This window comes from Elephas maximus, chromosome 3 (genome assembly GCF_024166365.1).
Source record: "Elephas maximus indicus isolate mEleMax1 chromosome 3, mEleMax1 primary haplotype, whole genome shotgun sequence".
Taxonomy (NCBI): Eukaryota; Metazoa; Chordata; class Mammalia; order Proboscidea; family Elephantidae; genus Elephas; species Elephas maximus.
In genome coordinates, this window is record NC_064821.1 from 192,387,950 (window position 1) to 192,399,966 (window position 12,017).

Sequence of the window (12,017 nt, forward strand, 5' to 3'; positions counted from 1 at the left end):
CTAAGCAGAAGCCAGGCCCACACTTTGACATCAGCAGGTACAGCCAACACAGCACCAACAGTGCTCTCTCAGAGCAGACGCCCCACCTCACTTACCCCTCACATTCCCAGAGCCTGGGATGAGGACACAACCTCTTCCCCCAAGCTAACACTTTCCAGTTGGACTTGCCTTGTGGGAGTGGCTTGAGAGAATCACACAGTTCTCCAAGCCGAACAACCCCCTTCACACCTATGCCAGTGTCCTCTTTTAACAAGATCAAATGAAGCAAAGGAGGGAGGTGAGCCAAGTCATCACCGACAGTCACCACTCAGTGCTAGCTAGGGCTGCTTTCTGCACCAGAGGGGGCAGTGAAGACCCAGCTACCCAGCACCTTGCCGCCATCAGAAAAGCCACATACACACGTAGCAGACTGCCCCCACTCCCGTTCAGTTCATTTGAAACCAATTCTATGAAGCAGCCTCTTAAGCCTCATTTTCTTTTTCCTAGAAGCCTGAAAACATCTCAGCGACTAGAAAAGTAGTCCTAGGAATTTAGATCACGTCTCAGCCCACTGCATGGTGGTTTAGCAGGCCAGGTGCTGCATTCCAAGGGGAACAGGTGCTAGTTGCTCCAGAGGCCTTCAGGAGAAATCTAGACCAAGGGTGACCAAGGTGTGTGCTTCAGCTCCACCGTTCTCTTGCTTCAGCAGTGAGGGGCAGCCTCTGTCATTTCTGCAAACCCATGGTGGGCTTGGCACCCCTCCCCCACCTCCCAAGTAGTTCAGGGGATGGGGGTGGGGTGGGATGTGGGAATAAAAAGATGAGTCAAGACTAGCATCTTCAAATTAACAAACTGTAATTGTTTTCCCAAAGATACATTTTTTTCATACACATCCATCATACACTGTAACCAAAAAAAGCAGTGTACATGAAATAAGAGAAAATAAATTAAAAATCCATAGCATAGGTAAGGAGGCTCTAGTCTGGAGCACAGCTGAGTTCCAGCAATATAAGGAGGCTGAAAGTTTCTCTTATAAGAATGCCTGCTAGCAAGGGTTCCAGCAAGGTGGTTGGTTGGTCTGTAAGTCAGTCTTGAGTATTTGAAACAGTTCTGTGTGTTTTTTTCCTTAGCGTTTAGAATAGCCATCACTGTCCTGCAATAGGCAGAGCTATCACGTCCAGGAAAAATGAGGGAGGGAACCACAGAGGCAGCGTGAGATCCAAATACAGCATTCAAAGGTAATTGGTCCAGTGGTGCCTGGGGAAGGAAGATGAGGAGGACTCTCCAGGGTTAGCCATCTTCCTTCGGGGGTGTGTACCAGCCTGCAAACAAACAGAACAAAACCCAGTCAGGGAGGTGGGGACCGAAGTCTGCCCCGACCATTCATCACTAAGGATACCTCCCATATTTCAGATGAAAAGATCCTAGGAGGGCTGCCCGATGCGGAGGGGGCAGGGGGTGAGGTGGTGCATGGGACGCCGAGAAACCACCTACCTGGAGAGCATAAAGCAAGGGAGAATGGTGTGCCCAACCTGGGATGATGAAGTTAGATGAGCCTTTTCAGAGGGTGGCAGGAGGAGGGGCAGCACCAAATCTACACAGGATATGCCCATCGGTGCTTTTCTGGGAGAAGAGGCTGTGGATGTTAGCCACCTCCAGCCCTTCTTTGGAGAACAGGGCAGGTGCTGTGATTTGATATGGTTGGTAAGGCTCAGAAACCAAAGGAAAGCGTTCTCGCTATTTGGCTGGAAGTGAAAAAACCTCTGGCCTGGCAAGTGTCCGAATCCCTGAGTTCTGGCTCCAGCCTCACCGTTTTTTTCGTGGATCTGCACCAAGGACTTGTAGGACTGCTGTGCTCTTGTCAGACTGTATTGAGACTGGGGAGAGGAAGCCACCACGTCAGGTCATGGCCAGCTGCCCTCACATTCCATAGACTGCCACCCAGAGACCCAGCAGTCCTGGCTCCCAACACTGTGCTCTCTTGGCACGCTAGCAGCCTCCACTTGGGGGGTCCCTTTGGGGCACAGTCCCACAGCCTTGGTTTCCCAGACCTGTGCCCTCCCCAAGTCTTAGACTGCCCCTGTTGCATTGTGGGCATCCCAGGCCCCCTCATGCAGTGCCACCAGCCCAGGGCCTTATTGTCTCAGTCCCTCAGAGGTCAACGTTGGCTGACCAGTGGCCTGTGTTGTACTCGGCCAGCCCCAGCAGCCCAGTCCAAGCTCCTTACTTTGTTGGCTCCAAACTGCACCCGTGCTTTCCCCTTGACCAGCGTGGCACTGATCTGCATGATCACAGACTCTATCGAATAGGCACTGCTCCAGCCCTAGTAATGGAGGTACAGAAGCAAACCAGTCAGGACAGTTTCCAGAGGAAGCTTACACCTGTTTCCCAGGCAAGCAAGCGCGCATCTCTAGAAGGACCCTTGCCCTTTATCGCAGCACAGCTGTCACATGTGCCCAGGTCAGTGGTTGCAGGCCCTGCCTGGCAGAATCACAGGGCCACATTATGCCCCTCACCCAGCCCCTGGGGGTGTGGATGTAGTAAAGCTCAACCTGGCCCTGCCCAACTCAGCCAGAAGCCAGAAACAGGCTCACCTGTTTGGTGAGAAGTTCCATGCAGATGGCACCTCCGCCCAGAACATACCTGAAGAAGAAAGGTTAGTCAGCTGCACCTGACAAAAGCTCCAAGTTCCTTCCTCACCCTCTGCAACAGAAGCTGCCCTCTCTCCCCTTTCCCAACCACTCACCCTCCAGAGAGGACTGGAGACACTACCCTGACAAATGGTGGGTCAAAGGGAAAGTTATCCTGAGAGAGAGAGAGAGACAACAATCAGAGGCGGGAGGCCACTGCCTCCCCAGGACACTTAAGGCAGAGGAAAGACAAGGCCAGGGAGGGGTGGACTGGAAAGAAAGATGGTCTTACTTTAAAGGAAAAGTTGAGTAGGATGAAGTCAGCTCCTTCTTTCTCTTTGAGGATCTGGAGATCGTTGTGCAAAGCGCTGTCCTGGTCAACTCTATGAAGCAAGGAGTCTGGGCTCAGGCTGCTGGTCCCAGCCCAGGAGCCTCATGACGGCCCCCACTTCTGTGGGCGAGCAGTAGATGGACAAACCACTACCCACACCCACTCCCAGAACACCCTGTAACCGACATGTTGGATGGGACTGCCCTAGGGACTCCCACCACAGTAGCTCCACTCACACCACTCCTCAACTTCCTTTCTAATCCCAGAATCCCCACTCACTTGAGGAGTTTGACATTCCAATCATACAGACTGTCATTCACAAGTTCGACTGCATAGTTCCCTGGAAGAAGGGAAGAAGACATGTTACTGGGAGTGGTCCAGGAGGTAAACAACCCTCATGCAGATCCCTTTCCCAGGCTGAGAGAAAAAGACCAAAAGTGCCAGGTTCACCCCAGATAGACAAGCCACTGGCCTGAGGAGTTCCATTCTTAGCCTGAAAACTTTACAAGCACCTGTGTATTCCAGAACCTCCTGAGGCCCCTCCCCATCACGATATCCTCCTCCATGAGAAACCTCTCTTCAGGCCCCCTCTGAGATGAACTCACCGCCTTTGAAACTCTGTGATCGGTATATATCCCTGAGCTCCTTCATCAGCCGGTCAGTGGCCTGCACCGAGCCAGACACCGCACCCTGCAAGGTAGGGACAAGAGGAACAGCCCATGGTCACATGGTCTGGGACATACGTACTTGACTCTAGGGGGCAGTCTGGCAGCTTACCCGGGATTTAGGGAAGGATTAGGCACACTCATAATCCGTATCTGCTCCCCATACTGATAAGGGATGGCCTACTACCTCCCAGCTGGTACCCACCAACCACTTTGCCCAGCCTCTCTAGAAGGCACGTACATTTAAGTAATCTTGCCTCTGGTTCTTTTTAATTTTCTCTAGTATGGCCAAGTTTTCTTTTCCAATGCCATCATCTTCAGACTTCTTGCCCTCAGCTGGCTCTTCTTCTTTCATCTCATAGTGATCTAGGTCTTCTGTGTCCTGGGAGAGGTGTGGGGTAGAACAGAAGAGGAAAGAAACCAACACAGGCTGTGAAGGCGGTCATCACCTTCCCAATCCCACATGGCCTAGACCCACAAGTTAAGGAGGCGGCAGTCCCTCCAGCAGCCTGTGAACACAACACCTTTTTCATTTCTGGGATAATTCCCAGCCTTGCTCTACAACCTAAAAGAACAAGGCAAATTTTTTCTTACTAAGCTCTCAAAAGCTACAGTAGGGACCTGGGGAAAGTAGGCAGGGACTTAGTCCTCTTGTTCCTCAGACCGACCTGCTCCAGCCATCCCTAAACTCTTCCTTGGCAGCAGAATCCCTTCCCTAATTCCAGCAGCATGACTTTGGCCTGAGGCCTGACACAGACTCGGAGCTCCTATTTCACTAGGTGACTATGGTACTCAGGAGTTCTCAGGACCTCAGGTCTGAAAGAGAAACCTAATAAATCTCCTCCCTTACCTCCAAGTACAGGCCCTGAATCAGGTAGGTAGAGACTCCACTGCCAAGATGGAAATGAGAAAGGAGCTCCAGAAAGGGAAGTGGTGGTCAAGAACCGAGCCCCTTATTCACCTGCTCTAAATTTTTTTTAAGGGAGTAAGCAGCTCATTGTGCATGTGGCGGAGGGAGGGAAGAAGCCCATGTCCAGGGTCCAAGCCCTCTCTATGAGGTGTTGGGGGCGAGGCGCGCGCAGAGCGTTGTTACCCTGGAGAAATGAGTTTCATGTATCCCCACACCTAAGACCCTTACAAAGTTACAAAAGTTGCAGTTCCTGAGACATTAATCCAATGCTGGGAAACAAAGTGACCTCCTTGCCCTGGCAGGAGGTGATAATGCTTACCTCCTAATTGTTACATTGATTGCAAACATTACTGAATGTTTATTATATATCAGGTACTGTACTAGGTGCTATACACACTAAAGACAAATATTTAATTCTTAGAACCACCATATCATTAGCCTATCATTATTCCCATTTTACAGATGAGGAAGGTCTAGTGAGGATAATTATCATGTCCAAAGTCATGCAACTCTTGGCAGAGCTAAGACTTGAATCAAGTTTTGCCCGGCTCTGAAATTCAAATTCTTAACCATTAAATTATATCCTCCAAAATTATTTTATAAAGAATATATAAGTTATTTAGAACTTATCATCTACTACACAAGGCATTTTACGTGCAATGCCTCATTCAATCTTTAGGACAAACTGAAGGCAAGAGATATTAAAGTCCCATTTTATAGATAAAGAAAACTGCATCTTGGTGAGATTAGGTACTATCTCCCAATTAACACAACGAGGAGATCTGCGACGCAAACTCAGGTCTGTGCAACCCGTCAAGTACTTGGTTTGAACAGATTTGCACCTGCTGATACTCTGAGCGGTCTTCAGTGGTTGAATGTGGGTGCTCTGTCTCCTCCCCTACACTTGGTGTTCCTCCAGGTCAGGAAGTCTGTCTTTATGCCTTTGCTATTTTTCTCTCCCCAGTTCTAGTCTGAAGCTCTGTATCTATACAGTGGGCGATCCATCCTGCTTACTGAAAGAACTTTCCACCAATGCTAGTGCTTCTGCCACCTCAGGGAACAAGCCTACCTCTGGCATCTCCTCATCTTCATCTTCTGAAGACACGTCTTCCTGTGTGCACTGCAGTAGGAGGGGAAGATGGAGCTCAGAGCCCCAGCGGTTTCCTAGAATGCAGCCCCTGCCCTCCTCCCAAGCCTTCAGGTCTGCTGCCAGCCTCTCCACCAGCCAGAGTGGAAGCAACAGCCCAGGGAGTGACTCTGCTACCGGCCCATTCTTCTTCTACCGTATGCCAAAGAATTCAAGAGAAGGAAAATGGCGGTTTCTGTCATCTACCACACAAATCCCACTTTAATTTTCCCAAAACCCCTCCTTTACTTGATTTTTCTCTAGACTTGCATTCTTCGTTCTAAACGAGGGGCCTGGGTCCCCAATGGCCACCAGCTGCCACTGCTAAGAGAATGGTAAAAACTCCCCCTCCCTCTCAACATGAGAGACTGCCCGTGAGAGTGAATTTTGCTAGGAGATATGAAGCTACTAGCACCCCATTTAGCTAGATTCCCATCTGGAGCAGAAAGAGGCTGAATGTTCGGACATGTCTATGTGTTTGGAGTGGGTGGGGGTGGAGAGAAACTACTGCAGAGTCTTCTCAATTAACAGGTGTTCATACTGAGGCTTGTCAGTGTGGCGACTCTGTACCACAGGGCCCAGAGACCTACGGATGCTCACCTGCTCTGCTGGCAGGGGCTGATCCAGCATCTCCACATCTGGGTGCTGAGGGAGGTTATAGAGTTTACACAGGTCGGAGATGATCCTCTTCAGATGCTGCAACAGCTGGGGGCAGGGGACCACAGTGACATCAAATACTCCTTCCCCTCTTCAATCTGAACACATACATGGCTGAGCTAAGAGCTCACGCCCCAAACTGGTAACTAGTTCTCTAAACCTTATGGACCACATGACTGTGGGAATGAGGCTACTGGAGGACCAATCCTGGGGCTGGTGCAGGATCTCTCTTTGCCTTCAGCAACCAACTCCCCTAAGGAGACTGCCCCAAAGTGTCCAGCCCATTAACCATCTACCTCCAGATACATCTCCCTTCCACATGACATGGCCTCATTGGAATAAACGTTACCCCCTGCCCCCACAAACACCCTGGCCCCTCACCAGAGTATTCCCTTTCTTTATGTCCACCAGCCTCTCCAAGACAGCGGCCAAGTTAGGGTCATCGGACTCCACCGACCAGATGGGGGGCACAGCAGGGTATGACTCCTGAGGGAGGAGCAGGGAGAGCAGTGAGAATGGGGGACTCTGGGAAAAGCCAGATTTTGCCTGTGTGCCTGCCCACCCACCCTCCCCACAAACACACACAGAAAAGTCCAGCTCAGTAGGTCAGTACCTAACCAAGCAACTTCCCAACAAATCCTAGTCTGGGAGAAAATGTCCCTGGGAGGACCTTTTCCAAGAAGCAGCCTAAAACCTTTTTCTTTCCTTGAGAGTAAGAATCAGGGAGAGCAGCACAGCTGAACTCTACTGTTAGTGAGGGAGGCCTCCTGGTCTGCTGTGCAGCCTACACAAGTTCCAGACTTGCGGTTCTCTCCACACCCAAGACAGAGTCTTCCAACCCTTCTGCTTTTCAAACCCCAGAGCCAGTTGACGAAAGGATCATCTCATCACAATCACACAGATGTCAAAAAAGCACAAAGACTGCGGCTCACTTTAACTACTTGGGGAAGAAGGGGCAAAAACCAGATTGTATCTCCAGAACTTAAGAGTAAAGGGCTATCAGGAGCTCTTTTCCTGGCAGAGCCCCTCCTTTCCCTGGCGGAGCCCCTCAAAGACCAATTCCCCCAAACTCTTCCTTGGAAACCTGCCACCCTCTCAGTCCAAGCGTGGGCTCTAGGGCTCCACATGGCAGGCAGGGAGAAAGAAGCCTACGCTGTTGACATTCCCAGCATTCCTGAGCCACGATGCCAAACTGACATTCCCAGCAGCCTGACCAGACTCCCCCACTACCCAAACCAAAGGGGCCAGTTGAGGCCAAGTTTCACTTACAGGGGCCAGAGGAAGTCTGACGGAGGACCCTTTCTATAAACTAACTTCCTGCCAAGGAGAAAGAATAGATGGCCTCTGTCCACTGAAAGGGGAGCTAGATGGTGACAATCTTGCCCTTATGGAACTGGAAACAATTCAGAAACCAAAGAACTCTTGAGGTTTCCACACATGCCAAGGGAATCTACCCACTTCTACTGGGAATCTGAGCTGTGCCATGCCTCTAATCCTCAATGCTGTAGGAAAAAGCAATCAAAGATGCTCAATCTTCACCTGACTAAGCCCTCCTAGCCTCTGAATTTTTTAGTTAAAACAAAGAGAGGCAGGGGAGGGAACAGGACATGAATTCTGTTGGGGCACCATCCCACCCAAGCTGAGGCTTGGCTCATGACCTGGCATGTCCAGGTTTGATTGAGGAAACCTAAAACCTGAGGAAAGAGACAGAAAACAAGAACCATGTACCTTGGATTCAGGCCCCCAAATACCAGAGAATTCACAAGTCTCTCTGTCCCTAGAGTACTCCCGTTAGCAGTCAGCCTGCCTGGATAAAGTGCTTTCCCCTGGCTCCCTAGCTACTGCTCCCGGCAGGGAGAACACCACCACAGCAAGTAGTATCAACCAATATAGGTGCTGTACCACGCAGTATCAGACAGTCCCACATTCCCAAAAGCCAACCTTCTTCAAGAGATGTTTGAGAGCAGACTAGGTGGGAGACATATAAGGTGTCTAGTCTAGCGTGCCTAGATGCTCACTAGGGAGAAATGCAACTGTTACTGCTCACAATAAATGGGGTGGCCCTTGCACATCACCATCATTACCAGGAAAGGCAACAACCCAGGGCAACTGGAGATATCCACTGGGAACAGGGAGGGGAGTGGCAGAATTGCTACCAGCTGGGGCAGGAAGAGGAGAGTTAGAGGTTACACCAGGAAAAAAAAAAAAGGAATCTAAAGGAGGGAAAGAAGAGTCAATGAACTGCCAACTCCACTTGGTGAAATTCAGAGACCAAAATGGGGCTGCTGGAGGTCTGCCTGGGCAGGGATCCCACAGGTGGCAACATTCTAAGTCAAAGAACTACTGAGAAGGGGGCCAGGTCCTTCCAGCTGGGTCAGTGCAGAGGCCTGGAACCTTGAGATGTGTGTCGGGGGAGAAAGGGGCATTCTTAGGTGGGAAGGTAAAGTGGTGGAGTAGCAGCCAAAAAGAGCCAAAATCAGGAATCTTGGGATGTGGGTGGGTGGGTTGGCGGAAAGGGGTAGTTGGGGCGCCGTATGTCGGGGTGTCTCTCGCTATCAGGAGACAGTGGTAGAGATTATAGGTGCACGACAGGACCTCAAGCAGTAAAAACAACTGTATGTAACCTGTGGGAAGGTGCCGAACCCTGACAGGGGCTTTGGCCTCCCAGGTCCTTCGAGAGCAAAAAGCTGTATGGGATGATCCCTGACAAGGGGCCCCGAGAGAGGCGCACGCATGGGGGATCCTCACCGTGATGTTGCAGTGTATACGGACGGGATCCCCAGGCACCGACCCCCGTGGGGGGAGATGCGGTCCGGGCGCGGCCCCCGCCCCGGCCCCTCCGGCCCCAGCCAGCAGGAACTCGCAGCTCAGCTCGTCCAGGCAGGCGCTGGCAATGCGGAAGCGCTCGTGGCCGCGGTGGAAGATGGACTCGAGCAGCTTCAGCTCCCGCCTCAGGCAGGGCCCCGGCCCCGGGCCCCCCCCCGGGCCGCCCCCGGCCCCCGGCGCCGCCCCCTGGCCCCCCAGCTGCTGCCCCGGCCCCGGCTGCTGCTGCCCCTGCGGCTGCGGCTGCTGCATCCTCCGCTCCGCTCCGCTCCGGGGCCGGCGGGCCGGGCGCCTCCGGCCTCCGCTCCGGGCTCCGCCGCCGCCGCCGCCGCCGCCGCGGTCCGCACTTCCTGATCCCCCCTTCGCCAAGATGGCGCCGCCGCCACCTCCGGGACAGGGCCCCCCCCTCCGCTCGCCGGCCCCCCCAGCCGCCGGAAGCGCGCGCCCCTCCTCCTCGTCCGCCTTCCCCTCCGCGGCGGCCCCGCCCCCGTCCCCCCTCACGTGATCTCCCTGGGCCGGCCCCTTTCACGTGACCGCTCCGCCTTTCCCGCCCCCTGGCTCTCGCCAGCCACCCCCTACATGTGACCAGGGCTTCGGGCTCCCCTCCTTCGGCGCCTCGGTGCGTATTTACATACGTCGTGCGTGCGTCGTGGGTGCATGCGCACGCCGGCCCTTCGGCGGCTCTCCTCGCTCACGTGACCCGGCGCCGCGTGCTCCCAGGGGCTCTCCGCGCGGGATCGTGTTTTCTGCCCTGGGTCTCTAATTCCCCGCTCTCAGTCAGCGGCGAGGGCGCCGGGACCTTGGTGGGCAGACGAGGAAGAACGAGAAGTACGGTCATTGCCGTATCGCCTTTATCCTGCTCCCCCACCCTGGTCTGCGGCGCAAGGGCCGAGGGTCCCCCAATCTCTGCCCACCGTGGGAATGATCGTGCTGTGTCTCCACACCGAATGAGGGGGTTGTGGTCGGTGAAGGGACTAGGGTCTTGGATACAAGAGGCTTGGATTCTTGTCCTGGCCTTGCGGCTAATTCGCTGTGTGACCTTGGGCTAGCCACTTTTCCTATGAGCCTCATTGTTCTCATCTGTACAGTGGCTCTGATAAGGATAATGGCTGCTTTACCTACTCCCGATGATTCGATGCGAGGAAACCATGAAGTGTCGTGTGATAGATCGCCGATCGATAATGTATGAGGGGTAGTCGATCATCAACCCTTTGCGCTTTTCAGATCCCACAGGCATGGACTAGTTTGGGGAAGGGCGACGTGGGCTTCCTGTACGGAGTCATGGAAGGAATATATCACTAGTCTTAAACCATTAGCGTGGCAGTAAGATGGAAGGAGACAAATTCCGGCGGAACCCATTCCCCGACCTAAGCCTAAACAGCGAGGGCTGTCGCAGTGGTCCCGGTGACTGCCAGAAGTAGGCAGCAATGCCTCCAGGCCCTCGCTAGGTGGCACTATGGCAAAAGACAAAGATAGCTGAGGTTTCCCTGCCAAAGGCATGTGTTACCTTTGGTAGGGCCGGGGGAATTGAGCAAGGCCAACCCAGCGCTTGAGCCACTGGCCAGATTGCCACTGTCCTCTCCTGGACTAAAATAAGTCAGCTTTTGTTGGAAGCTGACTGCTCACGGTCAGTACTGGTGTTGGGCTTCTCATTTATCTGTTCGACAGGCTTTGTAGAAGGCCTTCTTTGGTCAGGTTGGGCTGTGGGTATTTAAAGATGACTGAAACACGTTCTTGGTCTACCTGGGGCCGTTTATGTCCTTTGGGGGACCTGAACAGTTAGTTGCATATCACCTTTGTGTCTGTGTGTGCAAGCTGGTAGTATAAAAGGGTATGGAAAGAATTCCCATTTAATTAAGCCCTTCCTGAGCCAGGGTATATTGCGAACATTTCTAAACCTCCCAACAGCATTGCAAGGTAAGCGTTTTTATTCCTGTTTTACAAGTGGGGAAAAGGAGTGACTGCCCAAGGCTATACAGCTAATAAACAGTTCCTGGGCATACCTCCAAAGTCCGTGCCCTCCTCCCCTTCTCTGCCTTCCGCTGGCGCTTTCTCAAGAGGTTTTTACATGTTGCTTTACTCCACTCCTTACCCAAGAAACTTACAAAATGCAGCCATTTAGAAGCTTCTGAGTTATGTAGGGTTTTAATTAGAAAAACAACACGATGTGACAGTCTCATAATGTTAAACACAGACTGTCCAAGTATCTCAGTGAGGAAATGCAATGTTATGGCCACTAAGGTGAGACGTGTCTCTTGGATTTCTGCTGGTCTGCTCAGCATCTCAGCTCTCTGGCTGGGAGAGCCTTCTGGCATCTAGAAGCCTAGTGTGGTGTCTTATCTGGTGTCCTGCTGAGATGTGGCGGGCAGGGGTATTAGAAAAAGAAAGAGAGTGGTGGGTATATACATTCAGTGAATACCTGGGGGTTAGGAGCTCTGGTGGCACAGCGGTTGAGCACTCAGCTGCTAACCAAAAGGTTGGTGTTTCAAACCCACCCAGAGGCTCCGCAGGACAAAGCCTTGGTGATCTGCTGGCATAAAGATTACAGCCTAGGAAACCACACGGGGCAGTTTTATTCTGTCACATTGGGTCAGTATGAGTCAGAATTGACAGCACCTAACAATGTAACAGCAACTGCTGTGATTACTGTGACTACTACAGAGTCGAGGTACTCTCCATTCAGTAAACATTTACGAGGATCTTCCATGTGCCAACAGGAGTTCCTGGGTGGCACAAACAGTTAAGTGATAGACTACTAGCTGAAAGATTAGTGGTTCAAACCCACCCAGAGACACCTCAGAAGGCAGGCCTGGCGGTCTGCTAACAAAAGGCCACAGCCTTGAAAACCTTGTGGAGCAATTGTACTCTGCACACATAGGATTGCTTCCATGAGTCA

The 12,017-nt window shown here is 52.4% G+C and overlaps 1 protein-coding gene across 1 annotated transcript; it reads right to left on the bottom strand.

Annotated features, from left to right (window-relative positions):
* Window positions 1-817: 817 nt before the first annotated feature.
* Window positions 818-9,467, bottom strand: UBE2Q1 (ubiquitin conjugating enzyme E2 Q1). Its single transcript, XM_049880642.1, has 13 exons — window positions 9,047-9,467; window positions 6,680-6,784; window positions 6,242-6,346; window positions 5,585-5,635; window positions 3,847-3,987; window positions 3,546-3,630; window positions 3,220-3,280; window positions 2,902-2,992; window positions 2,726-2,784; window positions 2,574-2,622; window positions 2,207-2,302; window positions 1,790-1,856; window positions 818-1,301 (listed from the first exon to the last, which is right to left on the bottom strand). The coding sequence occupies exons 1-13, from the start codon at window positions 9,371-9,373 to the stop codon at window positions 1,270-1,272; spliced, it is 1,269 nt and encodes a 422-aa protein (XP_049736599.1). The 5' UTR covers window positions 9,374-9,467; the 3' UTR covers window positions 818-1,269.
* Between the last annotated feature and the right edge of the window lie 2,550 nt (window positions 9,468-12,017).

Bases quoted from the DNA above. Each gene is read 5' to 3' on its own strand.
- UBE2Q1 (XM_049880642.1), bottom strand. From the start codon at position 9,373: ATGCAGCAGCCGCAGCCGCAGGGGCAGCAGCAGCCGGGGCCGGGGCAG. The intron at 5,636-6,241 runs GTGAGCATCCGT...CTCCTACTGCAG, and splicing joins AGCCCCTGCCAGCAGAGCAG to TGCACACAGGAAGACGTGTC. The intron at 3,281-3,545 runs GTGAGTTCATCT...CCCTTCTTCCAG, and splicing joins ATCACAGAGTTTCAAAGGCG to GGAACTATGCAGTCGAACTT.